Source organism: Oratosquilla oratoria, chromosome 14 (assembly GCF_046742065.1).
Source record: "Oratosquilla oratoria isolate Oo_2021 chromosome 14, ASM4674206v1, whole genome shotgun sequence".
Lineage (NCBI taxonomy): Eukaryota > Metazoa > Arthropoda > Malacostraca > Stomatopoda > Squillidae > Oratosquilla > Oratosquilla oratoria.
In genome coordinates this window covers 18,950,644-18,972,575 of record NC_134790.1, presented here as the reverse complement: position 1 = coordinate 18,972,575, position 21,932 = coordinate 18,950,644, and the positions used below count along the sequence as shown (strand labels likewise).

Sequence of the window (21,932 nt, the reverse complement as noted above, 5' to 3'; positions counted from 1 at the left end):
TTTGGACACATGGAAAGAATGAGTGAAGAAAGACTAGTAAAAGAGGTGTGGAAGGCAGATGTGGAGGGAGTGAACATGAGGGGGCGTCCTAGGATGAGGTGGATGGATGGGGTGAAGGGGGCTTTGGGGAAGAGGGGAATGTCTGTTGAGGAAGGACGGGAGAGGACAGAAGACAGGGGTGAATGGAGAATGGTTGTATATGGATGATGTTGGGATAGCATGAGGTGGAATGGGCGGGTGGATGGGGGTGAGGTAGTATGTGTGAGCAAAATTTGACGCAGCCCAAAGGGATTTCTCCCCGTCCTCTCATTTTATGCAATGGGAGGACGGAGAGGGGGGGGTCGCCGATTTAATGAAGCGGCCTTGCTGTGGATGTGCTGTGTCTTGCGACACTGCTTCTGACCCAGGGCAGTGGACAAGGTGCAGGGATGACCCGTCATTCAGGAGGTGCTAAGATAAGAGGGAGGGTGGAGGTGTGTAGAGTGTATTCAGGGATGGAATGGGTGGGAATGATTTTATGCCTTTTTCTTTTTGGCTACCCCCCTTGTAAGGGGAAAAAAGCCTTGGTATATGTATGTATGTACACTTTATATATACATGTGAGGAATACAATACCCTGGGGAATTACAGACAAATGTAAATGGTAATTATACTTACGTTCATTAAAGAGATTCAAAAAGTTTTAGGACATGCTCCCTTATAAAGCGACCTGATGGTCCCATTCCATGCTACAAAGCCCTCTGTGAGGGGCACCATCCTAGCCTCCTGATAGGGGGGAGTTTGTGATGTTAAACCATATCATCATTATCACAGTTATAATGGATTGGCTTGTGAGGCTGTTAATGTGTCTAAGGGAGGGGAGAGTGCTGGAGGAGTGGAGTGCTTGTATAGTTCCACTTTACAAAGGAAAAGGGAACAAATGTGATTATAGAAGTTTTAGTTGGAAAGGCTTATGAGAGGGTTTTAATTGAGAGGATTCCGAAAGAAACAGGGAATAATTGGTGAGGAGCAGCATGGTTTTAAGAAAGATAGAGGATGCATGGATCAACATTTTGTGGTAAGGCAGATTTGTGAGAAGGCTTTGGCAAACGGTAAGTATGTTCTTTGGGTTCTTATGGTTTTGGAGAAGGCTTATGACAGGAAGGCACTGGGAAGTATTGCAGATATATGGCACTCGAGGAAAGCTGTTTTGGACAGTCAAGAATTCTTATGAAAGTAACAGAGCTTGTGTTAGGACTGGAAATGGAGGGTGAGTACTCTGAAGTAAAAGTGGGACTCCACATGGACTATGTCATGTCATCATAGCAGTTCAATTTGTACATGGATGAGGTGGTACAGGAAGTAAGTGCAAGGGTGATGGGCAGGGGATTGGAGATAGTTAGATATAGTGGAGAGAAGTGGGATGTGAGCCAATTGTTGTTTCCAAGTGACACTACACTAGTGTCCAAGCCAAAGGGAGGACTAAAGCAGTTATTGGTAGAGTTTGGGAAGTTATGCAATAGGGGAAAGTTGAAGGTAAATGTGAGTATAAGCAAGGTGATAAGATCTACACAGGGAGAGGCTGGCAGTGAGTTGGAAATAAGTCTTAAAGGAGACAGGCTGGAAGAAGTGGATATCTTTAAGTTCCGTATTTTTCGGACCATAAGACGTGGGCAAAATCCTTAAAATCGGCCAAAATCGGGTGGTGCGCCTTATGTGTGGCTTCAGTGTAGAAAAATGCCTCGGATAGTGACGTACTATTTTGACACGTTTCGTAGCTAGCCTGCCGACGGCAACAGTGCAATTTGAATTATCCATCTAGCTGTCCTAGTTCTCGAGATATTGCGTTTTGAAGGGAAAATCGGGCCTATTTTGTCCCAGGAAATCGGGCCGAAACGTGCGGTCTGACTAATCGCCGATAGATAGACTTTATTTGGCAATAAATCAATTGTACATGAAGTGCAAATAATGACAACAATGACGGTTTTTACTGACAGGCACAATTTTATATGAGAATTTAGCATATGGTTGCATTATTTGACCTATTTTCTTTAGGATGTGTGATTTCCATGCAATTTAATCAAAGAATTACGTTTTTATCCTCTGCAAAATTACCCACCACAGTTACGAATACCGTCAAATTACATGAAAATCACACAATTTAAAGAAAATAGTTGAAATAATTCAACTATATGCAATCTATTACACTAATAACACAATAGTAACAAACTTAATAATGTAGCTTGATCCATACCACCAATGATCATAGATAGCGGGCAGGACGAATCGTAGCTGTGGTCCGTAATATTACGGAGGATAAAAACGTAACTTCTCTTTGATCATATTACATGAAAATCACACATTTTAAAGAAAATAGTTCAAATATTTCAACTATAAGTCTATTACACTAATAACATAATAGAAACTTAATAGAGTGAAGTTTGATCTATACCACCGGTGATCATAGATAAGATGGCGGGATGGACATTGATGTTGTTATCCTTTAATCCGACCCGATAGAAAAAAAAAAAAAAAAAAAAAAAAAAACGAATTAGTACCACCGATTTCTCACCTCTTCCGTAACACGCTGCCTTTATTTTGGTATTAGAATAATCCGCGAGACTAGTAGTTTTCGTTCATTTTGGTCAGTTGCCAATACACTGAATTCATTTAGCTCATTTTTTACGCTGAAACATAAAGCAATTTTCGATTTACTGCTGAATGCAAGCCGCCATGTTTATCTTATGTTTTTATGTACCGACATGTAACTGATGATGTAATTGTTTGAAATTTACTACAATCGTAGTAAATACACTCGCATAACATTTGTATGAATGAAATTTCCCGCGGTATGTACATTTGGCCGTTTGCATGGTGTGCACATAAAATGACGTGCTATTGTGCTTGTCATCGACAGTGGCGCCTCTGGTGGTGTTTGACCTACCAAATCAGGTGCGTCTTATGGTCAGGTGCGCCTTATGTAAGGACGGGGAATAGCAATTTACGGGTGCGCCTTATGGTACGAAGCGTCTTATGGTCCGAAAAATACGGTATTTGGGGTTACATGTGATAGGAAATGGAGGAGTGGAGGATGGAGGTAAATTGTAGAGCAAGAGAAGCAGGTAAATGTCTTGGGAGATTAAAAAGTGTCACGAGAAATAGGCATCTAAGAATGGATGCAAAGAGAAGATTATATGATGGGGTGTTGTGCCAACAACGGTGTATGGGCAGAGAGAAGAAGTTTAAATGTGTTGGAGATGAAATGGATGCAAATGCAATGGACGCAAAGAGGTGACTGTGTGAAGGGGTGATTGTGCCGACAATAGTGTATGGGGAGAGAGAAGAAGTTTAAATGTGTTTGAGATGAAATGGATGCAAAGAGGTGACTGTGTGAAGGGGTATTTGTGCCCACAGCTTTGTATAGGGCAAAGCCTTGGAATTTAAGAGAAGTACAGATGAAAAGTTTGAATGTGTTTGAAATGAAATGTCTGAGAAATATGGTAGGAATTACTAGGTTGGATAGAGTGAGAGATGAGGAGGAGAGTGGGAGTGAAAAAGGAGACAGCAGATAGTGCTGATGAAAGAGTATTGGGATGGTTTGGACACATGGAAAGAATGACTGAAAAAAGATTAGTAAAAGATGTTTAGAAGGCAGAGGTGGGGGGAGTGAATTTGCAAGGATGACTGGGGATAAGATGAATGGATGGGGTGAAAGGGGCATTGAGCAAGAGGGGAATGCTTGTTGAACAAGGGAGAAGGCAGGAGATAGGGATGAGTGGAGAATGTATATGGATGGTATTTTGACTGAAGGGATTTCTACCAGTCTCAAAAAAGGTGACAAAAAGAAGCCAAATAACTATAGGCCTATAAGTTTGACTTCAATCATAGGAAAAATAATGGAAACTATCATCAGAGATGCTATCGAACATCATTTAGAAAGTAACCGTTTGATAAATGATAGCCAGCATGGTTTCAGACGGAAACGTTCTTGCGTGACTTACCCGAATTCTACAACACAGTTAACTCGAATTATGACAAAAGAAACAATATAGATTTAATATATCTAGACTTTGCAAAAGCTTTTGATACTGTCCCACACGAAAGACTACTTACTAAATTAGCTTTAGACGGAATAAGTGGTAGCCTATTAAGATGGACTAGTAATTGGTTGAATGATCGAAAACAGAGAGTTGTTTTAAATGGAAAACTTCTAGATGGAAAAATGTTACAAGTGGAGTTCCTCAGGGTTCCGTTCTTGGGCCACTTCTATTTATAGTACATATAAATGATATAGACTATGGACTAAAATCTACCGTTTCCAAATTTGCTGATGATACAAAACTGTGCAGAATGGCAAATGATCACTAAAACCAAATAGATATTCAAGAAGATTTAGATAAATTACAGCAATGGTTTGAAAAGTGGCTAATGAAATTTAACACAAGTAAATGCAAGGTAATGCACATAGGTAAAAATAACAGTAAGTATGATTACAAGTTATTTGGAGGTTCATTAACAAAAGTGGATAGTGAAAATATCTCGGTGTAATTATCAGTAACGACCTCAAATCATCCAAGCAGTGTATTTCAGCCTCTGAGAAAGCAAATAAGATTCTAGGACTGATTGCACGATCTTTTGATTTCAAAAGTCCATCACTCATTAACAAGCTATATAAATCGTTAGTTCGTCCACATTTGGAATATGCTGTTTCCGTATGGTCACTGAATCTCATTAAAGACATTGACAGACTGGAAAAAGTACAATCGCAAGCCACAAAACTGATTCCAAGTATCAGAAATAAATCATACAAAAATCGACTGAAATATATGAATCTGTTTTCCCTAAAAAAGCGTAGACTCAGAAGTGACTTGATACAGGTCTTTAAAATTCTAAAGGGAATTGACATAAAAAATGACAAAATGTTCACATTGAATGAGAATCAGACATGAAACAATGGTCTCAAACTGTCTGGAAATAGATTCAATTTGGAAGTAGGTAGAAACAACTTTGCCAACCGTGTAGTTAATGAATGGAATAAACTTCCTGCACAGGTAGTGCAATGTAGTTCGAAGCTTTAAGAATCATTTAGATAAACACCTAGGCAAGATGCTGTAATTATAATTTATTCTATATTTTTTGTTTTTGTTTTGTTATCATTTGTCTGTTTGATTTTCATTTATCAATAGTTATATGTCAATTTATTATTATTTACTATTTACCTGTTTGTTTATTATTTAACTATACCTATGCATTTATTTATGTATTTTGTTATTCACATTATTATAGTTTTTATTTATTATTTTATCATTAGTATGATTTTTTCGCATCCGACCTAAATATGGACCAAAAGGTCTCCTGTCTGCATGCTCTGCCTTTGTAATCCTTTGTAGGTCACTGTGGATGTACTGTATCTTCCTGCACTGTTTCAGACCCAGGCAATGGACAAGAAACGGGATGACCCTCCATCCAAAAGGAGCTAAGATAAGAGGGAAACAAAGGGTGTTGAATGAGAGCAGAATTGGTGGGAGGGTGCGCATACCTTGACTGGCTACCTTCCTTATGTGGGAGAAAAAGCTTTGGTACATAGACAGATTAAAGTGGGACTGTTATGTCACTGATTGAAAGTGGTAGTACATACATATACCAAAAGCTTTTTTCCCCCTTATAAAGGATGTAGCCAAAAAACAAAGTCATAAAATCCACTCCCATCCATTCCATCCCTATCACACTCCACTCTCCTCTACCCTCTTCCCTCCCTCTTATCTTGGCACCTCCTGGATGACAGGTCATCTCTGCATCTTGCCTGCTGCTCTGGGTCAGAAGCATTGTTGCAAGAGGAGAGTGAGGAGAGGAATATTTACCTGTTGTCAGCTTTCTTTGTACAAAAAAGTGCAAGAAATACAGGTGAATTTGACAGAGGGAGATCTTGGGCAGTCCAGAGACCAAGTGTCAGCCCTTCAGGGCTGCACCTCTTGATGGAGGTAAGGGGGTGGATGGGTTTTGAAAATGGGAAGCTTTACTGCCCTTCTTGCAGGACCATTTGCATACAGGTACCCATCACTGGTACCATCTGAAGTGTAGAGAAAGAGAGAGAGAGGAGAGAGAGAGAAGAAGGAGAGAAAGAGAGAGAGTGGGAGAAGGAGAGCAAGGGAGAAGAAGAAAGAGAGGGAGGAGAAGGAGAGAGAGAGAAGAAAGAGAGAGGGAGGAGAGAGAGGGAGGAGAGAGAGAGAGGGGGGAAGGAGAGAGAGAAAGGGGGGAAGGAGAGAGGGAGGGAGGGAGGGAGGGAGAGAGAGAGGGAGGGAGAAGGAGAGAGATAGGGGGAAAGAGAAGAGAGAGAGAGAGAGAGAGAGAGAGAGAGAGAGAGAGAGAGAGAGAGAGAGAGAGAGAGAGAGAGAGAGAGAGAGAGAGAGAGATAGAGAGAGAGAGAGAGAGAGAGAGAGAGAGAGAGAGAGAGAGAGAGAGAGAGAGAGAGAGAGAGAGAGGGAGAAGGACAGAGAGAGGGAGAAGGACATAGAAAGGGAGGGAGGAGAGAGAGGGAGAAGGAGAGAGAGAGGTAGAAGGAGAGAGAGAAGGAAGGAGAGAGAGAGAGGGAGAAGAAGAGAGAGAGGGAGAAGGAGAGAGAGAGGGAGAAGGAGAGAGAGAGAGAGAGAGGGAGAAGGATAGAGAGAGGGAGAAGGAGAGAAAAGAAAAATCAATCAATCAATCAATTGTTCTCTCAAGCTTCACTAAGTGGAACACCCACAACCCTACAGCGGCTGGCATCAGTCCTTCAGAACCTCCCACAGATCTCCATGGGAGGAAACTTTGGACTGTGTTGTATCAGTATGGAACTGTTTCCGTGTCACAGCTCTCCATGTGTGAAAAATGGTAGGATATACGACTAAAATATATGGAGAGACATCTTGTCTCCAGTTTGTAGACCAAGTGTCAGTCCTTCTGGATTGAGGGAAATGGGTTTTGAAAGTAGGCAGTTTTACTGTCCATCTTGCTGGACCATCACATGCAAATACCTATCACTGATCCTGCTTGGAGCGAAGTACAGAGATGAACAATTAATAGCATACTTACCAGTCAGCCTTTTGAGGCTTGTGCCCGAATCCTGATCTGAAAAGAACAAAAGCCCAAATTTAGGTTTCTAGATACTAGTACTGCAGAGTTTTACATTGAAATAATACATTTATGTGACTTGGACTATTCCTCTCATTTAATGTTCATTTCAAAGCTAGAGTGGGATACTGCCTTAATTAAGGAAATATCATTATTATTCAATAAGATTGACAATATAGACACTACCTGCATTTGAGGTTTCAGAAGGGCTAGGTACTGTACTTGGTTGTCCAGGGCTTGCACAGGAACTTTGTGTCAAATCTGCAATGCATACATACATATACATACATACATACATATACCAAGGCTTTTTCCCCCTTACAAGGGGGGTAGCCAAAAAGAAAAAGGCATAAAATCATTCCCACCCATTCCATCCCTGAATACACTCCACACCCCTCCACCCTCCCTCTTATCTTAGCACCTGAATGACGGGTCATCCCTGCACCTTGTCCACTGCCCTGGGTCAGAAGCAGTGTCACAAGACAGCACATCCACAGCAAGGCCGCTTCATTAAATTGGCGACCCCCCCTCTCCGTCCCCCTATTGCATAAAATGAGAGGACGGGGAGAAATCCCTTCGGGCTGCGTCAACAGTATATGTATACATACATATACAAAAGGCTTTTTCCTCTTACACAGGGGGTAGCCAAAATGAAAAAGGCATAAAAACCACTCCCACCCATTCCATTTCCTATATATTCCACTCCCCTCCACCCTCCTCCCTCCCTCTTATCTTGGCACCTCCTGCATACATACATATACAAAAAGGCCCTATTCCCCTTTTTAAGGGAAGGGAGGCTGAGTTAATGCATGCACCCACCCAACAAACCCGTGCACTGTCACATTTGCTTATGTGAGGTAAAGCTATGATGAAAAGATTAACCTATACATTTGTCACGTGAGAAAATAAATTCCAAGCAAATATATACAGTATTTGGGTACTGGGTATTGACTGTATGGTGACATACAGTCAACACTTTAGGAACCACTCACCGCTCAATTATGTTGAAGTTAATATCTCTACTCATAAAAGAGTGATGATGCTCCTATACTGCTAATGTCCCTCTAAGAAGTTCCCTTGAACCTCTTTACTACTTCAATGACACTACCTCCTCCTTTTCTGATTCCTTTGTGGTGACTGAGATGATAGTGATGTTTGTGGAGACTGTGATGAGTGGTGATGGTTATGGTGGTGAGGTAGTGGTGATGGTGAGGTAGTGGTGATGGTGTAAATCAGGTGATAGTGAGGTAGTGGATGGTGAGGTAGATGGTGAGGTAGGTGGTGAGGTAGTGGTGATGGCGTAAATCAGGGGTTCTTAACTGGGGGTATCTGTACCCCTTACGGGTATGGGAACTAAATGCTGGGGGTATGGGACTTGATCTCTGGATACTGGTATTCATTTTATCTAATGTATCAATTCATATTTGGGTACAATGTTAGATTATTAATTAGTACTGTCATCCCATATTCTCAACTGAAACAGGATTCTCTACATTATCAAATCTGAAATCAAAGTGGAGAAATTGACTTGATGTGTCGGATGACATGCAAGTAGCTTAGTCAGTAACTATACCTCAATTCTGTGCTTTAATTGCACAAAAACAACAGCAAAAATCTCACTAGAATAGTAAGAGTCTGTGTTATGTAGTCGAGTTGTAGCTGTTTGTATATTTTTCACTTTTTTTTTTCCTGTTTACAAAGAAATTTTTTCCCCTTACAAGGGAGGTAGCCAAGTCAGAGGCACATACCTATTCCCACTCATTTCACTCCCCTTCACCACCCCTTCCATCTCAGCTCCTCATGGATGAAGGGTCATCCCTGCACCCCCAAACAGCCCTGGGTCAGAAGCAATGCAGCAAGACACAGTACATCTACAGTAAGGCTGCTTCACTTAATCAATGACCCTCCCCCCTCTGTCCCCTCAGCTAGAAAAAGAGAAGACAGGGAGAAATCCTTTTGGGCTGCATCAAAACATCATTCACACATAAGCACCCCAATCCCCACCCTTCCCTTCCTTGCATAACATTATCATCCATACACAGTCATTCTCCATTCACCCCTATCTCCTGCCTCCTCACTTCCTTGCTCAACAGACATCTCTCTTTTGCTCAATGCCCTTTCTACCCCATCCATCCATCTCATCCCCTTAAGTTCACTCCCCCCCTTCTGCCTTCCACACCTCTTTTACTTATCTTTCATCACTCATTCTTTCCATCTGTCCAAACCACCCAAATACTCTTTCATCAATCAACCCTACCTGCCATTTACTTTTCCACTCTTGCTCTCCTCCTCACCTCTTTTCTCACTCTATCCAACCTAGTAACCTTTACCATACTTCTCAGATATTTCATCTCACACACATTTAAACTTTTCCTCTCTGCCTCTCTTAAATTCCAAGTCTCTGCCCCATACAATGCCATCAGCACAATCATTCCTTCATATAATCTCCTCTTTGAATCCATTCCTAAATGCCTATTTCTCATAACACTTTTTAATCCCCCAAGGCCCACTAAGGAAATCACTCATGGGGCCAGCCAAGTGACTTATGTGCCACCTGGCCACATGACTCAACCCAAACTTTCCTTAAGGCCCATGGGTAAGACAAAGCCTCCTTGAGGAACACACATGCAATACCAGCATCAGCCAGTGATGACTAACCTGCAATTCAACCAGCCATTTGGTGGTGAACACTGGATTCATTGGGGAATGCATACCCTCTGTCTCATAGGAGTTGAGCATATTTAGTATTTTGTCAACAATAACCAATGCTTCTATCCTTGGAGACAATATTACACAAAAGAAATGGAATCATGGAGGTAATCAAGAAGAGATTTAAGGAGGGTAGTGCAATGAAACTGTATTACCATAACTTTGTCATTGAAGCTGAGAAGTATGGTGGGGGTTACAAGGTTGGATAGAGTGAGAAATGAGGCGGTGAGGAGGAGAGCGGGAGGGGGCTAGAAAAGGTGATGGCAAACAGGGATGATGAAAGAGTATTGGAATGGTTTGAACATATGGAAAATGAGTAAAGATAGTAAAACTTATGAGAATGGAGTGAACTTGGGTGGATGGCCAAGGATGAGATGGATGGATGGGGTGATAGGGGCTTTGAGCAAGGGAAATGGCAGGAGATAGGGGTGAGTGGAGAATGGCTGTATATAGATATATATGTGTGATAGATATGTGATCCAACGATGGAATGAGGTGGGGGAGGAGAGGAGTAGGGAGTGGTTATGTGTGAATGATATTTTGACGTAGCCCAAAGGGATTTCTCCATGTCTCCTCTTTTTCTGCATGAGGAGATGGAGAGGGGAGTTGCCAATTAAGTGAAAAGGCCTTGTTGTGGATGTACTGTGTCTTGCTGCACTGCTTCTGACCCAGGGTATTGCATGGGATACAGAGATGACTCGTTATCATTGAGGAGCTAAGATGAGAGGGAAGGGTGGTGGATGGGAGTGGAGTGGGTGGGAGTGGGAGTGGGTACATGCCTTTCAATTTGGCTACCTCCCTTGTAAGAGACAAAAACCCCTCGTAATATAGTCAGCAATAAACAGCCCTTCTATTCTTGGAGACAATACTGCGCAAAGGAAATGGAATCATGGAAGTAGTAAAGAAGAGATTTAAGGAGGGTAGTACAATGGAGAGGTAGTAGATTTGCAAATGATTAGCATTCATTTCTGTGTGGATATTAGTTTCCAATCACTGAACATGCTGTGTGCCTTAACTGATATCTTCAATATAGTTGCATAACAAAATCCAAACCATCTAGAAAAAAGCTCACAAAATTCCTTTATCAAAACAAAACATCCTGAAAATCCTCCATCATACAGACCAACTTCACTAGTATCCACAATATCCAAGCTAATGGAATGACTGGTTGCAAAAAGAATCACAATAAAATTACCTACCTCCATAAACTGAACTGGTTTCAAAGAGGGCCACTATACCAGCATATTATTAACATACATATCACAACAAGTGTTACGATTCAACATAACAATCCCACCAGAAAGAATGGTTGACTACTGACATAAATAAGGCATTTGACAATGTCCCTAGACACATAATATCTTGACGGATCAATAAGACAAATTCATAACAATGAATATAAGTGGTTAACCAACTTCATACACATACCAAGGGCTTTTTCCCCCTTACAAGGGAAGTAGCCAAAGTCAAATGCATAAATCCACTCCCACCCATTTCATCCCCACATACTCCACTCCCATTCACCATCCCTCCCTCCCTCTTTTCTTGGCTCCTCCTGGATGACAGGTCATCCCTGCATCTCGCCCATTGCCCTGGGTCAGAAGCAATGCAGCAAGACACAGCACATACACAGTAAGGCCGCCTCATTTAATCGGCGACCACCCCTCTCTGTCTCCTCCAACTTCACAGTAGAAAATAGTGCCAAGGAACCCAAATTAGCAAAATTTCTAGAACAAAAAGACTATACAATGGAGTCCATCAGGGTACAATATTCTCACCTATGCTATTCAATCTATTCACAAGCAACTTTCCAACATGAACAAAAACATCAATGCACTCTGATGACCTAACAGTTATAATCCAGAATAGAAACTACATAATTGCAGCCAAGAAGACCCAAGCTTACTTGAACAACTAGAGTAATGGCTGAGAAATAACAGAATGGAAGAAATCAACAAGCACATTAGTTACTCCAGACAATTATGAATAAAAACAAACACTCTGCAGTGAAACTAAATGGCCAAACTTTTCAACTGGAAAAGAGCACTAAAATTCTAGGCATCACATTTGATACTCACATGGACCTTCAGCCCACATGTTAAAGACCTGACTGAAAATCATCAAGAAAATAAATCTTCTAAAATGCATTGCAATTGTAGATTTTGGACAACAGTAAGAAACCCTCATAATAGTCTCTTTTAATACCCATTGCCCTTCAAAATCTCCATTTTTCCTCTCAAGGTCATTGTGCACCCTCAGTAGACAATTGCCCACCCTTTTTATTTCCTCCTTCCTTTTGTTCCTCGGTCGTGAGCTAATGTCCTTCACCCAGCCAATTGTTTCATCTTATCCTTAACCTTTTCTGTTCCCAGACATTTGATTCACCTTCTCCTTAACCTTTCCTGGTATTAAGCAACCCCCTTCCCCCCATGCCCCCAGTTCCTCTTATCTAATCAAGTCATGTGTATTATGACTATGTACTTGAAAAAGCTGCAATAAGCTCAATGTTATACTAATAAAGGCTCCATCCTCACATGATAATTATTTCAATAGTTCATAAAACCAACTATGCTTCTATAGCATGATTTGCAACTATCAAGAAGACAAACACAAACAACTTAAAAACAATACAACACAGAGCAAAGCAGAGTAATAAAAGGATGCACCAAAACCACCCAAATACGGGACCAGCAGCTAACTACTCATGTACACAAACCTTCCCCCTCTACCATATGGCACATCCACACTCGGATGACTAAACAAGCTCTCCAAGACAGACCTACAAACTCAATAATCCCCAGACATTAGTCCCACAGAAAAATCCCTTTCAATAAAAGTAAGAACCATACTGGGATGTTTGTGTTCAGAACACTATCATTCAAATAATATTAATGCAGAATAGGCCTGGCCACAGATTCAAACTGCCCTGGATGTGACCACACACAGACACATGGCACTTCATTCTACACTATGCACACCCAGTGCTACATACATACATACATATACCAAGGCTTTTTCCCCCTTACAAGGGAGGTAGCCAAAAAGAAAAAGGCATAAATCCATTCCCACCCATTCCATCCCTATATACACTCCACCCTCCCTCTTATCTTAGCACCTCCTGGATGACGGGTCATCCCTGCACCTTGTCCACTGCCCTGGGTCAGAGGCAGTGTCACAAGACACGGCACATCCACAGCAAAGCAACTTCATTAAATCGGCAACTCCCCATTTCCATCCCCCCATGCAGAAAAGGAGAAGACGGGGAGAAATCCCTTCGGGCTGCTAAAAAGAATATAAAGAAATTAGAAAGAATACAAAAAGCAATTAAAAAGTTGGCACCAACTCTCTCCAAATTAACATACGAACAAAGATTGTCCAAATTGGAATTACCAATGCTGGAACAAAGAGAAAGAGGAGATCTGCTGACTATTTATAGAATCATGAAAGGAATGGAAATCCTAGATAGGAATGATTTATTAAAAAGGGACAATGGAAAAACAAGAGGACACGAAAAGAAACTCAAAAAGGATAACTATTGAAGAGATCTGGAAAAAAAAAAAAAAAAAGCTTCCCACATAGAGTATTGGATACCTGGAATGAATTTGATAAAGAAACAGTGTGTGTAAACACTATTCAAGATGTTAAGAAAAAACTTGATGCTGAAAGATACAAAGACAGGTCACCACGAGCATAGCTCCCTTCTTGTATAGCACAACTAGGTAAATACAATTCACCACACTAATAATCCTGAGACAACACAATGTTTTTTCCCTAAGTAACTTATGGACAAAACTGGTGACCATATTGCTGGTTAACTGGGAACTGTGGGTTTCCTGCAAGAGAGATCTGGGGCAGCAGACTGAGTGACTACATATGTTACCTTGCATGAATGTCATAGAGACAGACATATAATCCAAAAAGATAGAAAGAATCTATATTTGGATTTACCTGAACTTTTGTTTACTGGTTGGGATCCCGAGTCTCCACTGCTAAAGTGTGTTGTTGTGTCAACATGACTTTCATCTGAAATGCATAATAAACAACTGGATGGATACTCTATGTATTACACATTAACAACTTGTATAAGTACTTATCCAATCAATAAAGATGCTATAAAACTATAACCTGATATGTCTGATGCTTGATCCGATGAACTGGCAAATATATCATCTTTATCTGAATCTGAAAAAGAGTAGACACCAATTAAAACTTGTTTATTACCAGTGCTTTCCTATCAAAATATATAGCAAGAGCATGCTATGGTTGAAAAACAAATTCATCAGTACAAAGAAAAGAGAAAATAAAAAACCTTCTGGAGTAAGAGAGTCGTTTGTTCTGGCTGGAGGTTCTACTAATTGCCCGAGAAAAGTTCTTGCTAACACAGTGGTTGACGTATCAGTCTTCTTGCTCTTCTTTGATTTCTTTTTCATACATGCTGTGGTTGAATTTCTATGAGAGAAATTGGTATCAACATTTCCCTATCCAGAGCAAATCATATTGGTATGTCAATAATTTACATCTCATTTTGTGAAATCAAAGTCAACATATATTTCGGAAAATTTACCATTAATTTCATCAGAGGAGCTGCTATATTTTCGAGGTCTTTTGATAGTTCTTTTAGTCACAACAGTGTCTGACATGACCTGAATCTCTTCATCTTCGAAGTCACTTACAACAACATCATCAACAGGGTTCTGAGAACTTATTCCACTGATACTTTTATCGGCTGCAGTGTAGGAATCTGAAAATCAATTATATTTTTCGTAGTATCATCAATGACCAACATAAATATATATATATATATATATATATATATATATATATATATATATATATATATATATATATATATATATATATATAAATAAATAAATCTGGGTAAAAAATAATGATTCCTAGTTGTTAATGTGCTGACCATTGTTAAGTAAATATTTATCATACAAGGCAATATTAATGAAATAACCACAATTCACATTGGCAGTATTCAATAAATCTTTACCATATTTCCCCCATATTTTCACAACTTCATATTGCTTCCAGTGGGGATTTGGAACAGCACACTCCTTTACATTTTTCAAGGATGATGTCCAGAATGTGAACCATTTGTCATCCATCATTTTCATCCATTGTCTTGGCACAACAACAATTTCTCCATTTTTCAGCTCACACACATAGTACTGTAAAAAATATTCATATTTTACAAATACAAGTCTTATACAGTATACATATATATACCAAGAGCTTTTTCCCTTTTACAAGGGAGGTAGCTAAAGTCAAAAGGCATAATTCCACTCCCACCCATTTCATCCTCACCCACTCCACTCTCATCCACAACCCCTCCCTCCCTCTTTTCTTGGCTCGTCCTGGATGACAGATTATCCCTGCATCACAAACTATATTGCATATGCAGAATATGCAATATAGTTTGGCATGGAGTGAATTATATAATTATTTTTTGGCTGTATAATGTATTTACCTTGAAGCGCTTCTGCCTCAAGTTGTGCACCCCCTTTATCATTTAATGCAGTTAACCACATAAACAATGATATACATACATACATATACCAACAGCCATTTCCCCCTTACAGGGGAGGTAGCCAAAAAACAAAGGCATACAATCCACTCCCACCCATTCCATCCCCTACATATTCCACTCCCACTCACCCACCTCCCTCCCTCTTATCTTGGCTCCTCCTGGATGATGGGTCATCCCTGCACCTCGCCCACTGCCCTGGGTTAGAAGCAGTGTAGCAAGACACAGCACATCCACAGCAAGGCCACTTCATTTAATCAGCAACCCCCACCCCATCCCCTCATGCAGAAAAAGAGAAGACATGGATAAATCCCTTTGGGATTTATTAAAATATCACTCATACTCCCTCACCCCCTCATCCCCCACCCATTCTCTTCCATGCATCACAGCATCAGCCATGCACAACCATTCTCCACTCATACATATCTTCTCCCTTCCTTCCTCAACAGACATTCCCCTCTTTCCCAATGCCCCTTTTTACCCCGTCCATCTCATCCTTGGTCGCCCCCTCATGTTCACTCCTTCTACCTCTATCTTCCACACCTGTTTTCCTACTCTTTCTTTCCATGTGTCCAAACCACACCAACATTCTCTCATCAACCCTATCTTCCAACTCCCCTTCCACCCCTGCTCTCCTCCTCACCTCCTTATTTCTCACTCTATCCAGGCGAGTAACCCCTATCATACTTCTCAGGCACCTCATCTCAAACACATTCAAACTCTTCCTCTATTATATTCCATGTTTCTGCTTCATAGTGCTGTTGGCACAATCATTCCTTCATGCAATCTCCTTTTCGCATCCATTCCCACTGATGGAGGAGAAAAAGTAATCAGTGTTGCAAATCTTAGGAATTATATAGATTTCTTATTATATATTTACCTGCAACAATATTGTATTGAAAAGGGGTTCAATGGAAAAAATAGATCTTTCACAAGCAAAAAAGTTAAAATATGTGTGTATCCTCTTCAACATTTGCTAGGTTAGGTTAGGTAATTAATTTAGTTTTGGTTTGATTGAGAAATGTCATTTACTTTCACCCTAGGATGTTGAAATAAATATTCTATATTTTATTTAGACAAAATTGATGTTATTTGTACCGAAATTCACTCGTTCTCCCCGGAACCCCTCAGGGTTGAGGGTGCCCCCCCACCTCAAGAAAAATCGAAAACGAGTAGTGGTAGAAACCATACCAGATTCACATAAATCACAACACAAAATATTGATTTCTGACGTTTTTGATGGAAGAGGTAGGGAGTTGGACCTCAGCTGATATTTTACCAAACTAAGTTCATGAGTGGTAATAACATACGATTAGGTGTTACTGACAAATTCATATAAATTGTAGTATAGCAGGTAATGGGGTCAGAAGTAAAGGATTCAATATTCAACGTACTTTGGTGGTATTTAAAATAAAATGAACATTGTTGTCACATTGATATGCTATAGAAATCGGGGCGTCACGTGATTTGTTGCATTGTGAAACATTAGTCTTCGGCAATGACATATTTCATATCTAAGAATTGTCACGTTTATACTTAATTTACAATCAATATTACCTGAAACAAGCCACATGAAACAATGAGTGATATATATTTTATAGAATATGCTAAATTTCAAAATGTAAATAGCATTACATATACGTCTGTATCTATGGGTAGGTAAACATACACGTTTCCGATGAGTATCATGCATTATTTCTTCTTAATTCTTGTGTTCCTTTGCTGTTAATAACACGTCGAATGTGCACGAAAATAAATGTTGTTGGAGCGTAGCAGCGGGTATTACTACTAGGTTGCACTTTAATTGGCTTTTCAACATAACGAAGTTCACTATCTAGCCTATCTTAGTTCCCGCTCAATCCGTTAGGTTTTCTATTTTCTCCGCTATGGCGCGGCGCTGTTTCTGGCGATCTGTTTGAACCTCTAAATATTTCGGAGATCTGACATCGGAGATCTGATCTTGTGACACTGCTTCTGACCCATGGCAGTGGACAAGGTGCAGGGATGACCCGTGATCCAGGAGGTGCTCAGATAAGAGGGAGGGTGGAGGGGTGTGGAGTGTATTCAGGGATGGAATGGGTGGAAATGATTTTATGCCTTTCCCTTTTTGGCTACCTCCCTTGTAAGGAGGAAAAAGCCTTGGGATATGTATGTATGATAATGCTTACCGATTTAATCATTATTCTATTTAGTCAGCATATGACCACCATGTAGCATCAATATAACTCACTAATTTCTAACGCGTTCATTTCAGATTATCTATATATTTAGTAATTGTTCTCATGTAGTAGTTATTCTCCACGTAGTAATTGTTCTATGTAGTAATTATCTATGTAGTAATTACTATATAGAGAATAATTAATACATAGAGAACAATCACTATATATCTATATACCAGTTGGCTTCTTCACCATTATAAAGGAGGTACACCTCTAACTGGCTATAGCCAGCTAGAGCATGTAAGCACCTCACACCTATCTCATACTCTTGCTTCCAGTTTACCTAAACTCCTTTGGAGCTTAGGTAAAATGACCCCCACCCACTGCTCGGGACAAAAACTAAGCAGCAAGACATGCGTAAATAGGGAACAAGGGGATAAATCTCTTCAGGCCGCGTCGATTTATCGTCCAATCACTCACACCTATCTCTACCCCGCTCCCTTTGCTGCCCAATAGACATTCCCCCTTTAGCTCACGGCCCCCCTCATTCTATCCATTCATTTCATTCTCAGTCTTCCTCTCAAGTTCATTTCATCCACCTCTTCCTTCTACATTCTTTTTGCTAGTCTTTCTTCACTCATTTTCCCCATGTGCCCAACCCACCCCATTCTTTGATCAACACTATCTACCAATTCCCTTTCTACCCTTGCTCTCCACCTCACCTATTAATTTCTAACTCTAGTCACCCTCTCCCACTCCATACTTCTCAAACATTTCATCTCAAAAACATTCAGGTGATAATTTCATTTCATTAAAGCCGTGATGGAGTACGAGTAAATATGTTTGGTCTTTCCCCTCGTCAAGTGATCCACATATTAATCCTTATTCATTTAATAATTTATTTGTCTGCGTATTTATTTCATTCACCAAAATGGCGCCCTCCAGGATCGTATAAATGTAGAACGGATCACAGAGCGATTTTTTAATTTACGATCAAGTCTTCCTGGTCATAATATATGGAAAACACGTCTTCAGCTTCCTTTTACAACTCATGTTATATTTAGTCTCTCTTATATCAAGAGGAAGACTAAAATCTTAGCATATTGATCTCCATCCAACTTTAATGTACAACGTTCCTCCTCTTGTATTTTGTTAATATAATTTTTCTTTCAGTTGATCTCTCTCATGGTTTTATCACTTACAGTATGCATTTAACTCTGGAGGTTTCGTGTTTATTTTTCTGCGACAGTCATTCTTTACTCGCTGTAGATCGATATGCAATAAAGAAATCGTTATCTCATTATTCATTTTCCCTCAATATACAATACTTTATTTACATTCATAATTTCTTTTCCATTTCCTCATTTACCCATTGTGATATGGTATTACTCTCCGACATGCGAAAGTCTATTAATCTTATGTAAAATATTTAAATACATTTGAAGTAAATTGTTCTCCGTTGTCGGTGACAACCAAACCAGGAAAATGGTGTGATGAACTCGACCACTTTTTTAAGTCAGGAAAATTAAAATTCCTCTCGAACCGTCTAGTATAATAGCCACTGGCAGCTAACATGTGCTGTCCTCCTGGAAATGGTTCACAAAAATGTAATCCCTATGATGCTTCTAATTGTTTATCTTTATGTTAATGACTGGTCGGGGGAACGAGTTATGCTATTATGTTTGCTGATGTTGCAATAATCATGAGAAGAGCGAAAACGAGGATGAATGTAGATCATTGCAAAACGATCTGAACACTATTTTTGCATGGAACCAAGAATGAGGAATTAAATTAAATAAAAATACAAAGTACGTATTAGAAATGGGCAATGGCTGCGAAAGGCAGGATTGTGAGGGAGACGTAAGGATTGCTGCAGAAATTATTTAACTGGCTTTTCGCTACGTGGTAGAAGAGATGAAAACATAATCGAAGCTCTGGTTCATCCAAAACTAGAATACTCGTATGTGTCAGTATGGTCCCCACTCAGAGTGAAGGATATAAACAAATCGAGTGAATGCTAAGGGCAGTATCCAAATTGGTACCCAGCCTGGGAGATAAACCATATGAGGGTAGACTAAAAGCACTAGGTTTCCTAACTTTGAAAGAAGAGAAAGAGGTGATACGAGTATGGTATTCAGGTCACTAGACGGGACAGAGTACATTGACAGGATATCTTGATTAAGGATAGGAGGGGTCCAAGAAACCATGAGAACAAATAAGGGAGACCACATGTCTAAAGGATGTGAAGAAATACATTTTCCACGTAGATGAATAAATACTTGGAATAGCTTAGAAGGTTGTCAGGACTGGCTGAAAGTCATACACAGGTAGTGATATGTTTATCATCATCTTTATTATATAATCTTTTTTACAAGTGAAGTTGGGCGCCAATGAAATATATGGCTCGCTCTGAGTGCGAGAAAAACGGGGAGGGGAAGAGACAGGGAGGAGACGACTGTGCGTTTCAAGTCGTGTCCCAAGGCAGTCTGGACTATGGACTACCTAGGAAAGACCACCCACTTGCGCGGGATCGGTGTGTGTGGGAGGGGAAGATAAATATGTAAGCAAATGGAAGGATACTTGTGTATAAATGTCGGTTTTTGCCAATAGGGCGGTCTAGTTCTTCGTTTAATCCGTATACATGGGTCAGGCCATGTCCCGGGCTCTTAACTCCTCGAATACGATGACGCCTACGTGGGCGTGATGAGGCGCGAGTGAGTAGACGAGGATGCCTGCGTCGGCTTCCTGGTTATACTTATTCTGTAGTTGTAGCGGAGTGACCCTCTTATTCTGTGAACAGGCCTGATCACTTTTTCAGTGGTTACAAACATTCTGGGTGAAAGAGAACGAGTATAACAGCTGTAACTTTATATGTTATAATGCGCGTACTGCGATGCATCATCGTACGTCAGGCAGCTAATGTGCACGCAAATATTTGACTCGTATTGAAGAGTTTAATTGGCGCGAGGTCAAGGTCGATGCCTGGGACATCAGACGCAAAACGTTCTCACGCTGCTGAGCCACCGAGATGGAGGGTATGGGGCTGGCACTGCACGTGTGTTCCTCAAAGAATCGTTGTGCGTCTCACGTGGCAGGTTGAGTCATCGTTGGGCCGGGGCTAGCACTGCACGTGTGTCCCTCAACGAACCGTTGTCCGTCTCATGTGGCCGGCCGAGGCGTTGGTTATTCATCCTTGGGGCTTTACAGGGCCTGTCTTAGGCTGGTGAACTGTACGTGTGTTTCCTCAAAGAGGCTTTGTGTGACTCACTCGGCCAGCTGCAGCTGGACCCACGAGTGATTCCCTTAGGAGCTTCATGGGTCAAAAGTTCGTGGGACGGGGCCAGGACTTCAAAGGTAATATATCCCAAGCTGGAACGATAGATTAATTCAAATTTAAATACGAGATAGATTAAGTTCGAATCATTGCTCCTTTTCTGTACACTACAATCTGGTTATTACAATTAGGTAAATACCTGTTCCCACAGCTTAAAAGTTGAGCGGAATTCAATGGTTCTAGTTGCCATTTCTCTACCAGTCAGTGATATAGAGAACATTTCCTTACAGAATCCTCTGCCTGCCAACACTTGGGTACCAAACTTTCTGCCTCTCTACATTCTTCACAATACCTTAATGTCCCGCACGAGGTAGTGCTCGAGTGTGGAATCAGTCCAGAATGAGGCAGCAAGGCACATGTTGGCGGTTCCTCGCTGGGCCGTAGTGGACAACCTACTGAGACAGTTTTCAGCCATTTCACTCTCAAGCTATGCTCCTTGCAGCCTGCCTTGGCGCCCAGGACGAGCAAGGAATAAAACCTCCGACCTCCAGAGGACGATTCTATCTGTGCTACCTTACGACCCTGGTGTCTTCCCTCCCTTTCTCTCGCTTTTTATCTTTCCTTGAGAATGGCAAATGTACCAACACTGCTTTTTCCAGTCTGGATTGTATTAATCTTTCAATTATTTTCTTAATCATGTCCTTATCCATTTAGTGAAATGCCTCTTATTTTTGTCAACAGATTAGGAGTCTCTCCTGTTATTCTCTTTATGAGAGATTCAGGTGATAGGTCGTCTTTGCATGTGTGTGTATATTTGTATTTCTAAGTAGATGCGGGCAGGTTTGTATTGCTGAAGGCTATGCACATATTCCCAATTTGGGATGAGTTCGTGTTGGTTGGTTTGGGCTGTATATTGATTGGGCCAGGTGTAGGTTTCATTTATTTCAGCAGTCGTTTTTTCAGTGCACTTATGTGTTGTCTGAGGCAGTAAAGGTGGAGAGGGGCCAGTCTGGACTCGGTAAATGTTCATTCCTTGCAATGGATATTACTAGTTACCATCATGTCACATGCATACTGTCAGTTATAAATGTTAATTGTGGTTTTGCTTGTGGTGCATAATTAAATACTCTTGAATGTTTCATTAATTGCATTAACATTCTCAAAATTATGA

The 21,932-nt window shown here is 40.6% G+C and overlaps 1 protein-coding gene across 1 annotated transcript in view; it reads right to left on the bottom strand.

The window, feature by feature from the left end:
- Positions 1-21,932, bottom strand: part of LOC143032595 (uncharacterized) — a 40,919-nt gene that overhangs the window by 18,650 nt on the left and 337 nt on the right. Inside the window, exons 2-11 of the mRNA XM_076197462.1 lie at positions 21,114-21,213; positions 20,756-20,856; positions 16,886-16,935; positions 14,795-14,972; positions 14,360-14,536; positions 14,105-14,230; positions 13,921-13,977; positions 13,744-13,818; positions 7,273-7,347; positions 7,048-7,083 (exon numbers count right to left, since the gene is read on the bottom strand). Coding sequence (XP_076053577.1) covers positions 7,048-7,083; positions 7,273-7,347; positions 13,744-13,818; positions 13,921-13,977; positions 14,105-14,230; positions 14,360-14,536; positions 14,795-14,972; positions 16,886-16,935; positions 20,756-20,856; positions 21,114-21,213 — 975 coding nt within the window. The remainder of the gene's footprint in view (positions 1-7,047; positions 7,084-7,272; positions 7,348-13,743; positions 13,819-13,920; positions 13,978-14,104; positions 14,231-14,359; positions 14,537-14,794; positions 14,973-16,885; positions 16,936-20,755; positions 20,857-21,113; positions 21,214-21,932) is intronic.